The sequence below is a fragment of the Meriones unguiculatus genome, chromosome 8 (assembly GCF_030254825.1).
Source record: "Meriones unguiculatus strain TT.TT164.6M chromosome 8, Bangor_MerUng_6.1, whole genome shotgun sequence".
In the NCBI taxonomy this organism is placed as follows: Eukaryota; Metazoa; Chordata; class Mammalia; order Rodentia; family Muridae; genus Meriones; species Meriones unguiculatus.
This window is the reverse complement of record NC_083356.1, coordinates 71845745-71866432: the sequence shown is the minus strand read 5'-3', so window position 1 is coordinate 71866432 and position 20688 is coordinate 71845745. Positions and strand designations below refer to the sequence as shown.

Sequence of the window (20688 nt, the reverse complement as noted above, 5' to 3'; positions counted from 1 at the left end):
TTTTATGGGGCACTGGGCATGTGCCCAGGCCTCAGGAAAGCCTGATGGACAACCAGCTTCACAGCACCATAAAAACAACTTACTCAGATTAGTCCCAAATAAAAGACAGCTGTCCCTGCCCCCCACGTACTCAGCTGCACCAGTGCGCATGCTAAAGCACACTACTAGGAAGAAATCTCTCACTATATAGAATGAATTACCTATGACCTTTGAGAGGAAACAGGCCAAATAACTTCCAGGTGTTACAGGCTGACTGTGGAACATGTCATGATGTTGAAACCTTCTGATTTGAAGGCCAGAAGTTTGTTCAAGTGGACCTCATGTTCCCTACAAGCAAACGAAGAGTCTCTCCTTCAGATCTGATGTCATGTGATCAGCTCCTGCCCCTCCTGTGGAGCTGGGGCTCCCCGCCTCCCCACTTTGCTGGGACATCCCAGTCTTGCTAGCTGATCAGACCTGCCTTCCCCCACCGCCTGGCTCTGTCTTCAGTCCCCTTTAATTAAACAGCAGTTCTCCAAGGATAGCAATTGAATTATCCAATCATGCCCTCCTAACATGATTACTGTTCTTAACACAGGTGTCCTGGTGGCTCAGAGAAGCAGGTGTTAATGGGACTCGGTGTCTGCTCCCTGCTGGGGCCTGCATGCCCAGGGCCCTGCGGCAGAGCAGTCGCCATTCCTAAATAATGAACAGCAGGGACCCCATCCCCTCAGAGTCCCCATCCCACTGGCAGTATCTGGACCTCTGGACCCCCACAGTACTTGGCTGCCTGTTTTGTGTATTCATCCTGCAGTCTTATAGCAAGAAGCTCAGTGTGCCATCGCACTGCCAGGATTTAAAGATAAGTTCCCAATATCCCCTGGTTGTGGGGGGAGGGGCACAGCCCTCACCCCACCCAAACACAGGGACCAGCTCTGAGCCCCTTGCAGAGGAGGACTGAAACATCTGGGTGAAAATGAAAATAGCTATTAAGATAAAATTCTCATTCCACGTGCACAGTAATGACTCCTTACTGTATGAGATTTTCGTGTAGCAGTGCCCATTTCTCTAAAGTGAAATCTAATTGTTTTTACTTCTTAATTTTAAAAATATTCAAGCCTACTTTGGAAGAACAAAATTAACTCCTCTGTGCCTGTCCCCTAGATTCACCAGTTGTCGAGAAATTGCTTGTTTTCTGCAGGGAGGCTGTCTATGATCATGGCTGGTGTTGGCCTTGGAGAGTAAGCCACTGGTCTCATGGCCCCTCACCATGAACTACTTGCCTGAGAACAAGGTGCTTTCTTCTGACAGCCTTGGGATAATGATTTTCTGTGAGACTTTTCCTGGAGAGATGTTAACAAACATCTATTCACCACAGAGAGAGCACTGAAGACAGAGCAAAGTTTCTATCCAAGTCTAGATTAGCAGTGGGTTGATAGAGTTTCCTTCAGGAGCATGGGTGACTTAAAGACAGCTGCATCAGCAAAAAGTCCACCATGGACCCCGTGAGGGCCCATGGATGCTGCGTCCTGGAGCTCCCTCCAGGATTCACAAGCAGCTCCCTCCAAGTGTTCCCCACCAGTTGTCACTGCTTTTATAGTGTGGGAGGTGCCTGTGAATCTTGTAATTTTCAGGAATTTCCTGAGCCTTTTAAGTTTCCTCTAGTTCCTAAGTCTTATGCACATCTGTCCTCCCTCCAGAAGAAAATGTTTCAGTTCATAGAAAGTAGCTCCACCTGCACCTGCACTGTTGCGTGTCTGCTCCCTTCCCACTTTCCTAAACAGAGTCGTCATCTGAGAACCAAATGTTCAAATACCTGAGCCTATGAGGGACATTTCTCAGTCAAACCACCACAAGTCGATTTCAAACTGCTGTAGTCACATTCAGAAAATCTAATAATTTAGTGCTGAGAGAATACCATCATCTTATGTGCAGTGTATCTGTTGGTTAGCTAATTTTCTCAATGTTGATCTTTTCTGGAAAAAAAATTACATTATTTGTTTTGTGTGGTGGGGTGGGTGGGAATGTGATGATCCGAGGACAAAGTCTGGGTGTCAGTCCCCCCTCCCAGTCATGTGAATCTGGGCTGAAGTCAAAGTCCCGTCATCAGGCTTGACAGCCCTTGATACTAATCCTTTCAACAATTTTGTTTTTCTCTTGACCTCTGAGGACTCAGTCTATAGGGACTGTACTTTGTCCAGTTGAGCCTCTGTAAGCCTCTTCGGTCCAGACTAGCTGCTGGCACAGTGAGCCGTGGCCTGGGAATGTATACTGAGGAGATCTTGTCGCTGTAGGAGCATCTGAGGGCACCCTCGCACACAGCTGGCTGCTGCCTGCCCCTCCATGTGAGTTCTCGATGCCTAGGTCTGAAGCTGTGGGCGTAAGCCTCAAGCTGGTTTGTAGTGACTGTGTTTCATAAATAGAAAAAGTACTCTCTAAAATACTGATAAAAAGAATCATACAATGTTAGACATTGTAGAGGGCATGCTCACAGAAAGGAAGCCAAGATGAATTAGTAAACAAGAAGAGGAAAAGAAAGGCAGGAGTGGTGGTGCACACCTTTAACCCCGGCACTCAGGAGGTAAAGAGGTAGGTGATTCAGTGTCAGAGCGGTCAACACAGTGAGTCCAGGGGGTAGCCAGAGCTGCATAGTAAGACTCTCTTTCAAAAAGAGAAAAAGAAGAAAGATACTGAAGATGAGGACTAGATGGAGGAAGAAGTTATTAGCAGACATTATATAATTTTTAAAGGAGAGTATATAAACTAAGGCGGTACACATATCCATAATTCCAGAACTCAGGAGTCTGAGGCAAGAGAATTGCCAGAAGTTCAAAGCTAGCCTGCGCTACATAATGAGTTGTATGCTAGACTAGGATACATGAGACCCTGTCTCAAAAAAGAAGAAGGAGAAGGAGAAGGGGGAAGGAATGGATAAAAGGAATTCGGCAGAAGCAGTGGGGTAATGTGTCAACTCCACAGCCTTCATCTGGACCTCTGTGGGAATATTGGAGTCCTGGAGAGAGAATTGACATATTTTGGGAAGAACCACCACTTAATAGCAGCGAGGATTTGAATTCAGCTCTTTCTGTCTCATTTTCCCTGTCATCAACCACAAGACCCGATTCGCTTTCCAAGCTAAGGACCCCGCAGCGCTGGCACATTCTGAGGCAACGTAATGGAGAAAGGTAGATGGAGTGGCCAACCAGGCCCTGGGTCCTATTCAATCTACCTGGGGCCACTGCGCCCAGGAGGTGGGGTCACCTAGGAGGGCAGGCAGCACCCCTCTGCTACGCACGGAGAAAGCACTAAGCCTAGGGCTCCACTTTAATAAGGGGTCCAGCTGGTGGGAGCTTTTATTTTAGCGAAGTGTGAATGCTGTTGCCATGGAACGCGCGCAGCCTTGTGTCCGGGGAGCAGGAATCACCGGGAAGGGAAGCCACTGAGATGCTTTTCCCTTTATCCGAATTCTGCTTCCCTCTGAGGGCCGTTTCACTTCAGCCTGCATGGAAAATTGGTACGCCTTCATCAGTTACTGGCAAGGCAAGCTCGCACGCCTCCCTTCCCCTTCCTTATCCCTTCCCCTTCCTTATGTGTGCACACTGCCCCTCCTGGGCAGGGAGGGAAGGAAATAGATATTTTCCCACTGTGGGTGAAAATAGCAACCCAGTAAAGAGAGGAGAGGACCCAGCACGCCAGTCATCAGCCCCTCATTCTCAATGGGACAGGGTCCTCAAAGTGTTCCTCTGGACTCTGGAGAAAACTTGCCTTAGAAAATCTCCTGAAGGAAAGTGGGGTTTGGACACCCCCCAGGCGGATATGGTGTGGGGAGCATCCCTGAAGTCACTTGTGCGGCAGGCCACAGATGCAGGATCTGTGAGTCTACAGACCGGGGTCCACTTCCAACTAGTATATGACCTCTGGGCTTCCTGGTCCTCCTTTGTAAACAAGGATAGCAATAGCCACAGCGTGAGGCAGTGGACTTACGGACATGGCCATAGAGTGCAATGGCCAGCATGCACCAGCTGCTCTGTTATGGGAGCTGGTGACATCACTACTTTAATTTTAAAAGTAATAATAACAATTTTAGATCTGGGGCTGCAGCTTAGTTGGTAGAGCACTTGCCCAGGTACCATCAAACCCAAACTTCAGTCATTGGCACTGCACGAACCAGGCATGTTGGCACTGTTCTGAGTGTGAGACCAAGGGACACACACATTGCCTTTCGGTGTCCTGTGAGAACAACACGTTTATTTCAGAGGTCATGGGTGCAGCGTGTGCTTGGAAGTAGTTGATAGTCTAGACAATTCTATCCGGGAGAGGTGAGTGGAGTCGGGGCAACAGGGAGACCTCGGTGGAAATGTTACCTTAACTATTCCGGTCAACATCTATGCTGCTCCTACTAAGCCCTAATCACTCAGCTTGACCTGGTTCACAAGGGCTTCTAAGCCCACGGCATTACCCCCATTCTTCCTGCCCCCTGCTCATCCTGCTCACCAGCACCTACTGAACACCCACTGTGTGCTGGGCCCAGGTCTACACCCGGCATGGGCCATCCCACAGCTGGCTGTACTGCAACACCTGGAGCAGGCGCAGCCGCAATCTGAGCACCTGGACAGTGTGACAGGGTCCTGTATGGGGAAGAGCCACACTGTTCAGATCCTGCCCCAGATGCCACATCTGAAGAGCTGCCTCCTAACCCATCCCAGGCCAGGTTTGCCCAGGCTTGTTTGAAGTCGCTTTCCAGGGTAGGACCCATGGCACAGCCCGAGAACTAGCAGCAGCTAGTTGAACACTAGAAGAGGCTGCAGAATGCAATGCCCTTGGCATTCATGGCCTGTTTCATGCTGCTCTGTCTCCTTCTTAGGATGAGGAAATTCCAGGAGATGGAGTTTCTCACCTCAGGCTACCCAGTGAATCAGTGGCAGGTCCTAGTTATCTCAGCTCTCATCCTCCCACCCCGCCCCGTCTTCCAAGGCCCACCACTTTCCATCAGCACCTGCTGCTTTCCATAGTTGCTGGCAGGAAAGGGAAGGTACAAAGAGGTGGGGGCAGGCCGGGAGTCAAGAATATCGGACATGATCTCCTGTGCATCTTAAGCTGAAGCTCAAGAGCCCCCTGACTCAGCAGGGTATTAATAGCCCTGGCCAGTCTGGACGGGTGGCTCTGCCAGGGCTACGCAGTTGGGGCTCTGTCGGACTTCTGGTGGCTGCCAGCAGCCCAGGCACCCACTGCACTCACCTTGTCTGTCTCTCCACACAGGGGTGGAGAGAGCCTCTGAAGCTCTTTGAGCTGCTGTGGGTTTGTGTCGCAAGCCCTAACGTAGAGCCTGGCATACAGCCTCCGTGTGCAGAAATGCTGGAATACTGTGTAGTTATTTACTGGTGCAGGGGCCCCAGAGGAGCTGCAGCCTAGCCTGTGGACGGCTGGAGGAAATGGGTCCTTTCTGCAAAATGTCCTGTGGCTCCCGACTGAGGCGTTCCAATCTCACCCTTGGATTCCTGAGCCTCCACAGGCGTGTCACAGTGTCACGGTGCATGCCTGGTCATTGAACCTCCAAAGGAGGGTTCTTCTCTGTAACGGTATTTCTGGAGCCCTTTCTGGCAAACAATTACAAAGCCACAACCAGACCTTCAGGCCTGCCTACCTGGCGCCTCATTGTCCCTGCTGGCCTGACACTCACTGTTCTCACCACTCCAACCTCTCCTGTGCTGAGCTCCTTGCATGTTAATGTCAGGTGTCTAACCAGCCTGCTCCCCAACTTGGGGACCTGTCACTCTGTTGATGTTGAAGGGGACCGTGCCCTGTGCCAGACCAGCAACGTGCTCTGGTTAGCCCCGGGACATGTCAGAAGATTAGCTGGGAGGACCTCAGGCCTCCCTACCCGCTCTCTCCCTTGACCATAAAGCACCAAGGCCCCAGAGGGAACCAGGGACCCAGCAGGGGCCTAACGACTGAAGGGTGTATTTGGAACAGGAAACTCTGAAGCTTGTGTGGTGTTTGTGGGAACCGAGAGGAATTAGGGGACAACTGTGAGGTCACCGGCCTGGGACGAATCTCAGTACAGGGGGAGTGTTTGCCTCAGTTTCCCAATCTATAAAGTGGGAGCAAATATGCGTGCCTGCTTCAGGGTTTAGTCCTCCGTCTGAAGTACAGGGATTCCAAACCACGTTCTGGCCCCGGGACTCTGCTTATCAGCGCCAAGCTTACTGGAAGTGTGGTCAAAGATTTTCATGGTTTTGATGGGACAAGAATAGGGTGAGGCGGTGCAAGCCCAGAGCTTCCTGTTCCCAGATTAATACAATTTCAGAAGTCCCCACCCCCCATAGAGATAGGAAAGGGGCTACCAGAAACCACATCCTTCCAACTCTCAGACAACTTCAAAAGCTGAGTGTTTGGTCAGATGCCAATTGGCTCTTGGCCAACTTCTATAGTGGCTTTCCTTAATGAAGGGGACAGGATAGTTGTGCAGGAATCAAAAGGAAATGGGTTCATTGAGGAGCCCCAGCCACAGGGAAAGGCAATAAGGACCCCAATGATGGGAAGACTCCCGTGAAAATGGAGGTAGTGTGAGTTAAATATGAACCAGCGAGAGGTCACTAGTAACAGCCACCAAAGCTGCCAGAGTGAGAGAGACCAGTGGCTTCAGGAGCTGTCTCCATCTATTAGGCCAAGGGTCATTAAGTGAGAAATCGAATACCAATAGCTAAGCTTCCAGAGTGGTGGCACCTGCCAACCTCCCGGAGTCCCATCCCGACCTCTTCCCCTGAGCAGAAAAAATGGGCCCTGGGCAAGAGGAGGCAGGAGGAACACTGTCTCGGTGGCTCACTGCCAGACCTGCTGATGCCCTATGGAGGGCAATGTCACCATCTGCCCTCTGGGCAAGTCATCAGGCAAAGGCTCAGGACACAGGGCTCCTGCAACCCAGTGCTTTGATGGAGCCAGGAGCCAGGGGTGGCCTCATGGTGGGCAATTTAATGAGGAAATTATTGCTTGGGACGGGGAGAGAGAGAGAGAGAGAGAGAGAGAGAGAGAGAGAGCCAGTAGACTGCCAGAGGATGCCTTTCTGAGGGTTTCTCTCCCCATGGGTGCATTTACGATTGTAGCCTCCTTTGTTCCTCAGCTGCTCAGCCTGCCTACCTCAAGGGGTTCCTGGCAGAGGACTTCACAGGCTTGGGCATGCATGCTTTGTGCTCGAGGCCTACTCTGGAGCCCTTCGAACAATGCCAAGGATTGGGGAAGTGGGCTGAGAACCGGTGTGGAGGTGCTGAGGGCTCTCCCCGTCGGGAAGGGGAGGGCCGAGATGCGGAGCTGGTATTTCTATAACTGGGTCAATTATTTTGTGATCAGCACATGTCTAGAGGAAGGGCCATCCCAGCCCAGATCACCTGCTCCAGGAGGGAAAATCCCACTTTTCTCCAGGTGTGGAGCTGGGGTGGGTGGGAGGCAGCGTGTTCCCTCCTGTGGTTTTCCCTCAGCTCCTCCCCACCTTGTTGTTGTGCTCTCACTCCCTACTGCACCGCCTGCAAACAGCTCTCCGGCCACTAACTGGAAAATCCCCGGGAGGGTCCTGCCCACCTTCCAAGAAGCAAGGAGGATGGCAGGGATGAAGTCCAAGCCAACTTCTGCTCCCCAAGCTGGGGGTCAGCAGAAACAGTCTTCATATGAACGAGGGATGGATGGGTATTGGGAATTCAGCTGCTGAGCCAAGAATAGGCAAATATGGAGCCTCAAGAAGACATGGGCTGAGACTGTTTACCTCCATTGTGTGTGCGTGTGTGTGTGTGTGTGTGTGTGTGTGTGCTGTACCACCCCTCTAGCTTGGCCTTTGTCTGGCAATTTAGTCTCCCTTTGTAAGATGTGTGGACAGCATGATAGCCTCACTAAACTCATTCTGGTTCCGTCATCCCTGGGGCCCACGAAGCTGCCATACATAGGAAGTGCGCATCTAGGATCCCAGAACTTCCTGCAGAGAAGCTTTCTCAGGTGCAGCCTGGTGAGGCCAGGCAGCCGCCTGCTCTCTGGCAGAGGAGGCCTGTGTATCCTGCCCAAGACCCCATCGAATCCCCAACTCTAGGCTCGTGGAAGTGAGTATCACTGCATCCCTGTTTCCACCAGTGAGGCAAGATTCGCCGCTGCTCACGAGCTGCTCTCTTCAAGCCCCAGGGATAGAGCAGGGCGAGGCATGCCTGGGTCTCATACTCTACAAAGAATCCAGCAACTTGTCCACAGAGGCCTTGAGCTCTTCCTCCTAGACTTGGCTTCACAAATCTCCTCTCCCTGCCATGCTGCCTGGAGTTTGGGGAAGTGACATTGTGATGCCCTTGCCATTACAGGGCTCCTGACCAGACCTCTAAAGGAAGAGACGCCCAGTGCCATAGGCAGGCAGCTGCGCATGTTCTCACCCATTCCCGGCCTGTTCTGAAGCGCCCAAGTGCTCCTTTGGTATGAGCTTAATGGGAGGCTCCACCTCTCTCTAGGTCCCTGTACCTTCTGCTGACCATCAGAGAATGCCACCTCACAGGAATAATAAATGTAGGGCCAAGACCAAATATCAGTGAACCCAGGGTTCCCATGAGGCCCTGCCCTAACCGAACAACCCAGGATTGAAGTCTTTAGCCTCAGGGCTCTCATCTAAATAGTGGGGAGAACCCTGTCCCCTCTAATGCAGCAGCAGAGGTGGGAAACCATCAGTAAACCATCATACATCTGCTGGGTACAAGGGGCAGGGCCACTCCATGCTAATCACTTTCTAGAAGGTTTCAAGTATTTGCTCATCGAGTCCTTACAACAAGCTTAGGTCTTTGGGTGCCTAAGACTGGGCACGAGGTGTCCTTGACTCAAGGTCACAGAACCAGAAAATGTCAAACAGGATCTTGAGCCCAGGGAGCCTGGCTCTGAACCTCCAAATCCAGATCTCAAAGGAATTCCTGAAGGAAACTGACCATCACATTTTATGATTTTATTTTCAAGTGTGTGTGTGTGTGTGTGTGTGTGTGTGTGTGTGTGAAGAAGATGAAGAAGGTGGCATTGGATTTCCCTTGTGCTGGAGTTCTAGGTGATTGTGAACTGCCTAAAGTAGGTGCTGGGAACCAAACTCAGGTCCTCCGTCAGAGCAGTGCTTTCTCATAACTGCTGAACCATCTCTCTGGTCCCTATCATCCCATTTTAAGGCTGAGAAAACTGAGGCAAACAGAAAAAGAAAGTCTAGTTGTAGATCTTCCACAGCTTAAGTTTCCTACACAGCAGGTTCTAGGTGTTGAACTGGTTTTATTCCATTCAATTTCACAATAGTGCTGCCCAGACTATTATTAATGCCACTGTAACTTGAGGTAAAATGAGGCAGGAAGCAGCTTGCCATGGTTATACCGCTCATTAGCAGAGAGCCTGGCTCTAGAGCCCTGACCCAGAGCCACTCTGTAACATTGCCTCCTGTAGGCTGGTCTGGCTCAGTATCTAGGGGCTCAGGTGGAGTAGCCCACCAAGGGTAGGCTGATCACTCCCAGAACACAGCCAACACCAGGCAAGGCAGGGCACCTTGCTCAGAGAAACACACAAGCAGCAAAGGCTGGCAAGCCCAGTCTGCCCAGAGACTATTAGCCTCTGTGAAGAGAAGTTTATTCAACAAAATGCAGACGAGCTAAGAACTCATCCTGCTCTCTGTGAGTCTGGTAAGCTGTGCACATCTTGGGAGATGTGTGGATGAAAGGCACCATATAAAATGCAATCAATTATGAATCACCATTACTGAATTAATCACATGTATGATTAATACGGTAATAATAATTAATGGGAGTATGATCTAGAGATTAGAGCTGAGAACGGGCAGGGAGGAGCCGAATGCATCTGCAGTGGCTGCTGCTGCCTGGAGGCATCACCTTGGGGAATGAGTCTTGTTCCTCCTTCTCTTGCACCAACCTGGGCTATAGACGCAGGCAACCCTGGGACGTCTCAAACCCCCTAAATGGTCCCAAGCGGGTCCCAGGCAGCTGCTACCAATTCGCATCTATGTCACAATGGGTCAAGGTCAAACGGACAAAGGATCCAAATTTTGGTCTGGGACAGAGAATACACTAACCGTGGGCTTGGCCAGAACTCGAAAGGGGCGGCCCTGAGCTGCATTTGACTGCCTTCGGTGGTGTGAATTCATTCTATCTGTCCCTCCTTCTGTCTGTCTGTGTTCGGATTTGTCTTCTCACCAAGATCCCCAGAGGGCCAGACCTCATCTGTTCCCTCTCACTGCAGAGCTAGGAGCTTATTTTCACACGTGACTTTATAATTTTCTGTTATCTGTCCTTTGTTTACTTCCTGATTGCAAAGGATTTGGAAGGCATCGGGAGAATATCTATAAGAAAGATGTCCATCTCCCACCTTCCCTGTTCATGGCTTGGTATCTGTCTCCAAAGCCTTTGGATAGTCTCTCTCCATGTATGAGATATAAACATACGCACACACATATATGCTTACGCACAAATCCTTTTTTAAAAATAAAGTCCAGTGCTATATCACTGCATTGCTCTATGATGCATACGCAATTCAAATTACAACAGTATAGTGAGGCCAAAGTCCCACCAATGAGGATGATTAGGTCGCTGGAGGGAGGGGAGCCATCGATGATTCTGGTGGGGGGTGTTCATTAACACTTTTCTGCCCCTGGTGCTCAGCTGCTTTTCTCTGCCTGTGAAAGGTCATTTGTCAGAAAGCACCTTAATGCAGTTTAGAAATGAACGGGCCCGGGCCACCTGGTCCCTACATGGCTGGAATCCTATTCATTCCTGGGCACTCCATTATTCTTTGAAAGGAATGCCTTTTCCTGGAGGCTGCTGCGGAATGTGGCCAGTTCGGGTTGGAAAAGCAGGGGCTGCACTCTCAGGTAAATCCCCTTTTCACACAGATGGGAAGACTGAGGCTAAGAGCAGGGAAGAGTTCTCCTGAAAGGCACTGCGCCATAATTTTTGTGGCAGCATCTTTGCATGCATGGCTCACAAGGGCTATCCTGAAAATCAGCAGTAGGACCAGCCCGGGGTCCCTTCACGGTGTTCAGAGGCACTGGGAATTAGAAGCATCCTCCTCCTCCTTCTCCTCCTCCTCCTCCTCCGTGCCTTGGCTGATCCTGACAGCATCCAGCCACCTTACAAGGTAGCAGCAGGGTGCTGCTGGGATGGATGGCCCTGCCTGGGGGTGACAGCAGGCCAAAGGCCTACAGGGTAATCACTCACCCTGGGCAGAAGCCCCACAGTGTGCCCTTCACTGTTGCATGAGGTATAAACACAATCCAAGAGGCTATGATCTGCCTCCTTCCTCCAAGGAGTTTCCTCTAGCCACAGGCACTGAAGCCAGGCCAAGCAGCTGGGGGGCTGAGGCGCTGGCCTGCATCTCTTTCCTGGATAGCTTGGGGGGTGGTCCTTCTTTGAAATCTGAGGACACCTTCAAGTAGGCACTCAGTAAAGGAAGGTCTTGCCATTCACACTTGACAGATGGGGAAACTGAGGTTCTGAAGCAATTTGTGTCCCACCACAAATTAACTGGCAAGCCAGCCTGTGGCTAGACACCAACTAAGAGCCCGAGATCTACCTCACAAGCCAAAAATCTTCCTTAGCTGTGTGACCTTGGCCAAGTTACTTAAGGTCTCTAAGCTTCAAGTTGAGGTCTTGCTAACGGTTAAGTCACACAGCTTAGAATCAGGGACCAACACACACACACACACACACACACACACACACACACAGACACACAGGCTGCTTTGCTTGGAGCCTGACATGAAAGGTGTCCCACGAATGTTTGTTATTGTTATCACCAATGGTAACCTTTAATTCTGCATCTTCTGCCTGCTTTGTCACAAGAGTCTAAATGTTAACCAACCGAACAACTCTCTTTGAAGAGCTAGGGGGATGCTGGGAGCAGGGAAGGGTTAAAGAGGATGTGCTGGTGGCAGTGGGGTGGGGCGCTGAGGTACAAGCCTACCTTGCTCCTATTTCTGACACCCTCTGTGACCTTGGACCAGTCTCTCTCTCCTCCCCTCCAGGCCCTTTGTTCTTGATTCATCCAAATGACATCTCCGTGAATACTGCAGCAAGGACCCACCCAAAGGAGGCCAAGAGCACCCAAAAAGAGCCTCAAACAAGCCCTGGAAAGACCAGGAAGCACTCTGACAGCTCCGGAGGCCGCCTGGCAGGAAGCCTCCAGCGGGCTGAAGAGAGCACAGGGCTGCCCTAGCGCAGCCAACTCAATGGCCTCTGCCCGGCCTCTGTGGGAGTCCTCCCACGTGCTCCTCCCAGGCCTGCCCCAGGGAGTCAGCTCCTTAGCAAGGGCTCTCCTGCCCCCTACTCTGCGCTCCCTGCAGAGCTGGCTTGCCTTCTCCGTCAAAAGCAGGGCCCATCAGGCTGGAGGCGGCGATGTGTCAGCTGGTATTCAGGCTTTGGTTGTGCGCTCAAGCGCTCCCCCTCCCCAGCTCCCCAAATCCACCCACCCACCCCTTTACCCACTGTTCAGGGCCTTCTGGGTGGCAGCGCTTTACAGAGAGAGAAAGAGACAGAGACCGAGGAGCCAGCAGCCTCGAGCCCTGGCTGTGGGGGGTGGGGGCTGACTCACTTGCCCCCTCCCTGGTGCCGATGGGGCAGCCCCCACACCCCTGGGCGCTGGCACGGACTCAAACCCCACAGTTGGGAAGAAGGGCGCTGCAGCTCCACTGTGCCTGACCCAGAGTCCGCTGAGGATGCACCCCAAGCGTAGGGACCAGTTGGTCCCCGGGCCGCCAGGAGATGTGTAGGCAGCGACCCTCCACAGCAGGCTCACTCTGGCGGCCTCTTGCTGGGGACCCCTGGCCGCGGGCCCACCGGGACGCCCCTGTTCGCCGCGCCTCTTCCCGGGCCGAGGCTCGTCCACGGAGCCTCACAGTATTTCCTTCCTGCACCTTTAAGAAGACCGTTGCTCCGTGGTGGGATGGTGTGTTAAAGCCACACAGAGGAAGTTACGCAGCCCGGATCAGACCGGGAGATAAAAGCCCCGATGGTGACCGTGAGTGATGGCAAGAGGATTTAGCCTCGGCATTAACTTGGAGCGGAGTGCAGGGGGGCGGTGAGGCGCCCCGCCATCTGGCCGGCGCCGCGCCAGGGGGATGCTCAGGCGCCTGGACCAGCAGCGGCGAAGCCCACCCAGGCCCGGGGCTGAGCGGGGCGCGCGGGCAGGTCCTCCCCTGGCTGCCCAGGGGCCCCCAAAAGTTTGCACTTGTTAGCAGCGACCTCCCGCTCCGCCCGGGCGGGCAATGCGGCCGGCGCGGGCGGCCCCCTCCTCCGGCCCGCGTCTCCGGGACGGCTGCGGGCGGGCCCCCCGGCGGCCCGGGGGCTCCCCACCCCGCATCTGACGGCGGCCCCCGCAGCGGCGGCGCGGGGCAGCGGCCCCCGGCCCCCGGCCCCGCCAGCCGCGCGCCCACCCCGCGCCCGCCGGAGGGTGGCGGTCTCCGGAAAGCTGCTCCGAGCCCGGGTAAGGCGGGCGGGGAGCGCCGGGGCGGCGGGCGGGGAGGCGCCGCGGTTTCGCCGGGTGCTTTCGTTTTGGAAGGCTTCGGGGACGGCGCCGGTCCTCCCCAGCCGGGCAGTCCCTCCGAGCCGCCCAGCCGAGGCTCGGGCGCAAAGTTGTGCGGCGGCGGCGGCGGCGGCGGCGGACGGAGGGCTGGGGCCGGGGAGAGGGGCGCGCCCGGGGCAGCGTCTTCGGGAGCGGAGCGGCCGCTCTGCCCCCGGCGCCCCGCCGCCGCGCCGCTCTCTTCCCATCCCGCGCGCCTGTGTGGGGAGGGGACGGGCCGGGAGACAACTCTGCCGATTTGTGTCCCTGAAAAGTAAATTAACCCTTGGCGCCCGCCGCTCCCCTTCCCCAATCGGATCCCCTCCGGGCTCCCAAGGTGCGCGGAGCACTCTCAGCCGGGCGGGCTAGAAAGTTCCCCCGATGCTGTGGAGGGGTCGGCGTGGAGGGGGCCGCCGCGGCGCAGGGCGCGCAGAGGCAGCGGGAGGCGGGAACGGACCCCCGGGCCTCCGGGCCTCCCGCTCCGGAGTGAGTTGCGGGTCTGGGCTTGGGTGGGGGGGGAGACGGGGTCCCCGCGGAGCACCCCGCGCCGGGGTGGGGGAGGGGTGGTGGAGAAGGCGGACGGTTCCCCGGGCTTTGCTCGGCGTCTTTTCCTTAAGGAAGGCGGTGTCGAGGGAGGGGGCAGCGATCCGCTCCGGCCTTCCCTACGGGCTGACTTAACCGCGCCGGCGGTTTGCCCCGAACTTGGCGAAGGCGGGGTGCCGCGGCGGGCTGCGCCCCGCGGCCGTGCTCGCCGCTGTCCGCGCGGACCCCGAGCTGTCCGCGGGTGGCGGCCGGGCCCCGCCCGTCCGCGGGGACACGCCCCGCCCCCAAGAGCCCAACTTTCCCGGGGCCCCCGGGCCGGCCGCTGCGAGGGCGGCAGGGAGAGCGCGCCGTCCGGAGAAAGCTCCCTTCCCGGACGCCGGGGACACGGGGACGCCCAGGCCGGACGTCCACCCAGGCGGCGGTGAGCGCGGGGCAGCCCGGGGCGGGCAACGGCGGTGGGGTAGCCCGGGCCGCGGGGTTCCCCTCGCCTCCCCGAGCCTCCCGCGGCCTCGCAAGCAAGTTTCACACACCCCTGGTGCCCCGCGTCCGCTCCGGCGGGCTGCGCCCCGCACTCACGCCCCCCATCCCCAGGGACCCGAGCCCCGCAGAGACAAGTTTCCCACAGGAGAGCGCACAGCCCTGGAGCCCGCTGGCAGCCCGGGCAGCTCCGAAAGGCGCTAATTCAATAAGACAGAGAAATCCGAGTTCAGAAACCCTGATAAAATCTAATTTTCGGGTTTTAATACCCAGGCCATCAGCCACCCCCTTCCCACCCCCCCCCCGGTCCTGAGGACTCTTAAAAGAAAATAAAGCGCATTGATTGCATTTGTTTCAGAGAGCTGCAGTTTCTTAATAATATCAGGTGAAGATTTATTTTCCAAGGAGAAAACGATCCGCGAGGATGCAACCTCTTACTCTGAATTTCTCCCCTGCCGGCTCCTCGCTCCGGGCTCTCCGCCGCGTTTCTCCGCGGACTCTTGCCTGAGTCCCCCGCCCTTTATTTTCTTTTTGGCAAAAATCTACTGTAATTTTCGAGCGCTGAGCTCACAGTGCCCCCTCGATGCCAGCAACGCCCAGTTGATTGACGGGTTGTAAACACGTTTCCCCCTGGCAGATTTTGTTGTTGTTTCCCCCACTCCCATTTTCTAGGGAATGTGTGGTGCTTAAGCCAACAAAATTGCCAAGCAATTAATAGATTTGCGAGTTGCGCCGCTTGCTGCTCGCTGGGGCTCCGGCCTCAGGGCCTCGTCGCCTCCCCGCCCGGGCCGGGATCCAGCGCTGTCCCAGACAGGAGCTGCCGCTGGCCCTGCAGATGAAGCCGGCAGCTGGGCCCGCCTTGCGCCGCAGCCTGGCGCTCCGGTCGTCCCCAGCCGTCAGGAGCGCCCTACCTGTTAGTGAACCGTCGGGAGCCGGCTGCTGGAAGAATTAATTAGGGGCATGCTGTTTTCTGGGCTGCTCAGAGCTTGGCTGGAAACGTCCAAACCATTGCCGGAGCCCGTGCTATTTTATTTTTACTACATTTTCTCAGGTTGAAAGAAAGAAAAAAAAAATAGACGCTTGGTCACGTTCTTCCAGAGAGTTTTCTAGCAAGAAGCGAGCCCCGGGGCGGGGTCTGGAGCAGATTTCTGTCTGCGCGGTCAGAGGAGAGGTGTGAAGTGTGGCTTGGCTGGGTTCTCATTCATCTCTATTAGGAGTCCCTCATCCCGAGAGGGGGCCGGGCCGTCTTAACCTAGATGGATGAGGCCCACTGCAGCCAGAAGCAAAAGATGGCTGGGGGCTTCCCCCTGAGCAAGGAGCTCTCAACAGCCAGGCTAGACCGAAATGTCCCGGCCTCCTGCTTGTCTTCTGTGGGCAGGAACGGGCTGTGTAGCAGAGCTTCAGGCAAACACAGTTAACTCCTCTGGGACGGTCAGTAAACAATGGCTGACAAGGGGCTTCGGGTGCCGTATGTGAGGTTTGGGAATTTAAATGCAGCAACTGTGAGCATTATAGCAAGAATGATTAATAGCACTGACTTGTTTGTTTGTTTGTTTTCTACATTCATCACAATGACCTTTGCCCTGTTTTGGTGGGGAGCTCATGCTGGCCAGGACTCAGATTCTCCCATGTAGCAAACCTGGGAACACGGTAGAGTCTGGGAGTCATATGTTTCTAGACGCAGTATTCCTATTAGCCATATCTATTTTAGCTTTTGAATGATTACCACAGGCTTAAAATAGACACTACCCTCTTACAATGATTGCAAACTGTTGGCCTTGGTCAGAGACTCTGACACAACCAAACACCCTGATTCCCGTGGAAGCTTGCAGCATCCTAGTTTCTCGCTGTTAATCCATTTAATTCCTGGTTTCACATTGGGCGTGATGGGGAGCGGGCTGCCGGTGGCCCACACAGAGACCAGCCTGTTGGGCTATGGCAGTCTCCTCTGCTGGAGGCTCATGGCCTCCTTTGAAAACTTGGATGTTCTGGTTGGTCTGGCCCACTGTGGTAAAGCAACCATTAAACCCTTTGCTCCCGGGGATGCTTTAGGAAGTTCCTGATCCTCTAGAAAGAGCACATCCACTGAACAAACCTCCCCACAAGTGAGAGGTACATCACCTTTGTAATAGCGTGCCCATCTCTAAACATGTAACCCGGATGTTAATTTAAAAAGTAACCCCGCTTTCTCTGGAGATTTCACTAACGCAACCTCTTTTTTGTGCACATTTTGCCAGAGAGCGCTTGTCCTTACGTCTCTAACCACCCCCTCCTTTTAATTTGTTGCAGGTGTTGCTGCTAATGAGCGCACTCTCTCTGTTCCCTCTTTACAATGAAAGCCAAGCCAGAGCCCCGGTACCTGGATGGAGTGAGAGCTGAGGTCTCAGGAATTTCACACTGAGTGGCTACTAGCCAAGGTCAGCCGGCCCCCACTCATGCCTGTCCCCAGCAGAGCAGAGGCAAATGGTCTCTCCAGTTAACACTTCAGTGGCCTTTTTATTTTCTAGTCCAGTCACACAGTGGTTGTCACTTTCAGCTCATATGAAAAGAAATCTCTTTTATTGGTCTGAGATGCCAAGTCCAGTCCCAAAGAGGAGACTCATTTCCAGCTAACGTGTACACCTCCTGATTTTATTTTATCTTCACCACGCAGGCTGGAGGGCTGTTATGCAGCTGTGTTGAGCACATCACACATTAAGGGCCCTTTAAAGACCTGGATTGATTGGAAGGACAAAAATTAAAAGCAATCTGATCCAGCCCCATGCCGGATCCCTGCGGATTTCCTCCTTATCCCATTTCCATCCACTGTCACAATCTGAGAGTCTGCCCGATTTGATCAGCTTCGCCTCCAGGGGAGGTGTAATGCCAAGGTTAGGAGGACACCAAGTTACGGACAACTTTTTGATCTGCCCATCAGCAGCCTGAGAAACGCTGGCTCTGGATTTTCCGTATCTGCCGTTTGGAAAACACAAGCTCCCACTGTTGGCAAGCCTGCAGTGCTCAGGTCTGTGGTACACCCCAGCCACCGCTGCCCGGTAGATGTGGCATTTCCATGCTGAGGCCTCGAGGCCCCCCTGACCCCGCCACCACCTCTCCAGTGCCCCTCTGGGCCCTGCCCGGTCGGACTGCGAAGCCATGCTGCACCTGCTGGTCCTCTTCCTGCACTGCCTCCCGCTGGCCTCTGGGGACTATGACATCTGCAAATCCTGGGTGACCACAGATGAGGGCCCCACCTGGGAGTTCTACGCCTGCCAGCCCAAGGTGATGCGCCTGAAGGATTATGTCAAGGTCAAAGTGGAACCCTCAGGCATCACATGTGGAGACCCCCCTGAAAGGTTCTGTTCCCATGTAAGTCAGCCCGCTGTTTCTCTATTACCAAACTGAATGAGGGATGGGGGACTGTGTGTAGAGCCAGACCTGGGGGTGGCCGAGCAGAACCAGAGGGCCCTGACCCAAGGCCAACTCCAAGTTCCACTATGGAAAGGTGCCAAAACCAAGCTGCCCTGAGGACCCTGGGGGGTGAGTGACATTTTGTGGGTGGAAGCAGTCTTGGCCAGCTGACCCTGGAATGGTTTCCTGCCAGGAATTGCAGTCATAGTACCCCCAAAGCCAGCCCCTCCTCCTTTGCAGGAAGTCAGCATTCAGACCAGCAATCTGGATACTGTTTGTAAGGTCACCCTCCAACCTGGATGGGTCACCCCTCTAACAGTGCACCCTGCCCAGTCCAGTTTAGTACATAGCATCATGATCCCAGCGCAGACCAAGCACCAACCAGAGGGGGGCTTGGAAGGCTTGGAAGGAATTCTTGAAGGAGGGAGCAGAGGGTGGAGGGATCAAGATGGGTAGATAGTGCCCATGCTATCCCTTAGTCTCGGGGCAGGTGCTCAGGCCTTGTCATCTGAGCCCCTAGTTAGAGAAAAAGGGGTCTTGGAGCTAACGGGAGCTTCGCGCTCAGGCAATGTTAACAAGGGTGGTGGCAAGAGCAGAGTCTGGGAGGCTGAGAGGCCAAGCAGGGTCATTCCAGAGTGCTTTCCCTGGGGTGATTCTACCTTGGACAAAGTCAGAATGTTGAAACGGGGTGGCAGGTTTCAGACCAGTGTCACTGTCTCTGGGCTCTGCTATGTCAGCTGTAGAATGGGGCTGCTGAGGGAGGTTGTAAGGGGTCAATGGCTCTGTGGATACATGTTGTTCAGGATCAGATGGGGCACAGAGGAGGTCCCAGATATTTGGTCATTCTGGTCATACAGATAGCTGGGGGTGGGGTGGGGAGGGGTGAAGGCCCTTGGCCAAGGTCACACAGCAGAAAGTGGTGAAGCTGCTGAGTTAAGCTGGACCTGCAGCATCCTGTCTCTGGCAGAGGATGAGCAGAACAGCCAGAGGAGCAGGCAGGAGGGGTTTGATGTCACCCTGCAGGAGTCGGGTGCCTCTGAGCGTCCTTGGGGAAAGCTGGGTTTACGGCACGGTCAACCTGGTGTCCCCAGCCCAGACTCTGAGAAAAGGTGGCTTCAGTCACTGTGTAGAGCAGCTAGCTCGGGAAGGTAGATTCCCACTTGGGCTTGTCAGTGGTGATAAGGCTGTCACTGTGGGTGGTGCTGGGCCTGGGCCAGCTTGAAGAAGGGGAGGAGGGAGAAGACAGCCCAGGGCCAGGAACCAAGATGGATTATGTGTGGACGTTGTTGAGCATTGAAAGACCATGCTGGTTCAAGACAAGCAAAGGGCCCAGGCCCTGATATTTAGGGCGCTAGCGAAACCCATTCTGAGTCCACATCTCAGCTCCTGTGGGACCTGCTTCAACCACAGGCAGAGTCTCAACATAATTTTGTCTTTTAAATACTAATCATTGTCAGGGTTGGGGGCAGTTCACAGAACCAGCTTCCACTCAAGGGTGTAGAGGCTACAGTGACAGATGTAATGGTCACCAGAGACAAATCTGGGGCCCTCTCCTGCTCTCCTGACTGGGGACCCCTCTGGATCTTGCTGTTGGCTGAGCCCTAGGGTCTGAAATAGGTGAGAAGGTCCAGAAGGAACCCCAACATGGCTGAGGCCTCAGCATTTTAGCACTTGGTTGATGAATGCAAATGCTCCATGATGGCCACATACAGCTTGGCCTTTGATTGCAAATGGAAGACCAAGGAGGATGGGGTGCTGCAGGAGCCAGTGGAGGGCAGCTTCTGCAGGAAGGCGGGCATCACACTAAGTCTGTATGAGAACCCCAGTAGTGCTTTTAACTGAGATTCTTCTTAGGCAGGTCCAGAGAAGGCCACAGGCAGGCACTGTTGGACCATTTTGAGGGTGCCCCGAGGTAAACCCTAGTCTGATCCATTTTTAAGGATTAGGAAGATTGCCGAAGCCCTCCCTGCCAAGGTCAAGGAGCTTAGCAGGCAAGCCAGAACCTCGTCTGTAGCCAGAGCACATGCTTCCCCGCCAGGGTGCGTGGATTCCAGGCTGTCTTCCTGTTTCAATAAAAAACGATAATGTAGGTGTGTCACTGAGCTGGAGACAGCTGGGCCAGGCACGAGCAAGCACGTGGGGGTGCTTCAGTGTGCAATGGCCGTAACTATCTTACGTCACCGTGGTTATTACTCCCTCGGTGGCTTCCTGGGTTTCTCTGCTTCCCTGGACTGTATTTCTTCCCTCCAGCCTTGACCACATCACAGTCTGCCTTTCTTGTCTATAGGCAGCAGGCAGTGGATGAAGGCCCAGGGAGTTTAAATGCCCTCGGCCAGAGCAGGTGTGGCTAACTAGCCACCAGAGGGCACCCTAGGGGCAGCCAGACACCCCAGTGCCCTCTTGATCTTACAGGTTAGGGCCAGCTCATCCCTGCTCTCTGGCAGCCCTCCTGCCTGTCCCAGCGCCCAGACAACCAGAGCTCGAACCCTGGAACACCCCAAGAGAGTAAGAGGGAACAAAGCAGCAGCTGCCCTTGTCAGTCCCAGGGGAGCCCCTACTCCCCCAGGTTCCTGTCCTTCAGCAAGGCCACTAGAGAACTGAATTGTAAATTCCAGCCTGGTGAGAAAGGGGAGGGGGATAAAAGACAAGATAAATGAATAAATAAAAACCTATTGGCTCTAAACGCACAAGGAAAATGAATAGGAATGAGCTTTCAGCAGAGGGTTCTTGGGCAAGGGCGAAATT

General features: G+C 54.3%; 1 protein-coding gene across 6 annotated transcripts in view; it reads left to right on the top strand.

Annotated features, from left to right (window-relative positions):
• Positions 1–12477: 12477 nt before the first annotated feature.
• The window catches only part of Ntng2 (netrin G2), a 57345-nt gene continuing 49134 nt past the window's right edge, over positions 12478–20688 (top strand). Inside the window, exons 1-3 of one of the 6 annotated variants that reach the window (XM_060389785.1) lie at positions 12478–12993; positions 16843–16970; positions 17207–17901. In XM_060389785.1, the coding sequence (XP_060245768.1) occupies positions 17689–17901 (213 nt within the window). In that variant the 5' untranslated portion in view covers positions 12478–12993; positions 16843–16970; positions 17207–17688. Of the gene's footprint in view, positions 13459–13724; positions 14020–14377; positions 14498–16842; positions 16971–17206; positions 17902–20688 lie in introns of those variants that run through there. The other 5 variants (XM_060389783.1, XM_021642445.2, XM_021642661.2 and 2 more) reach the window with 5 other exon arrangements.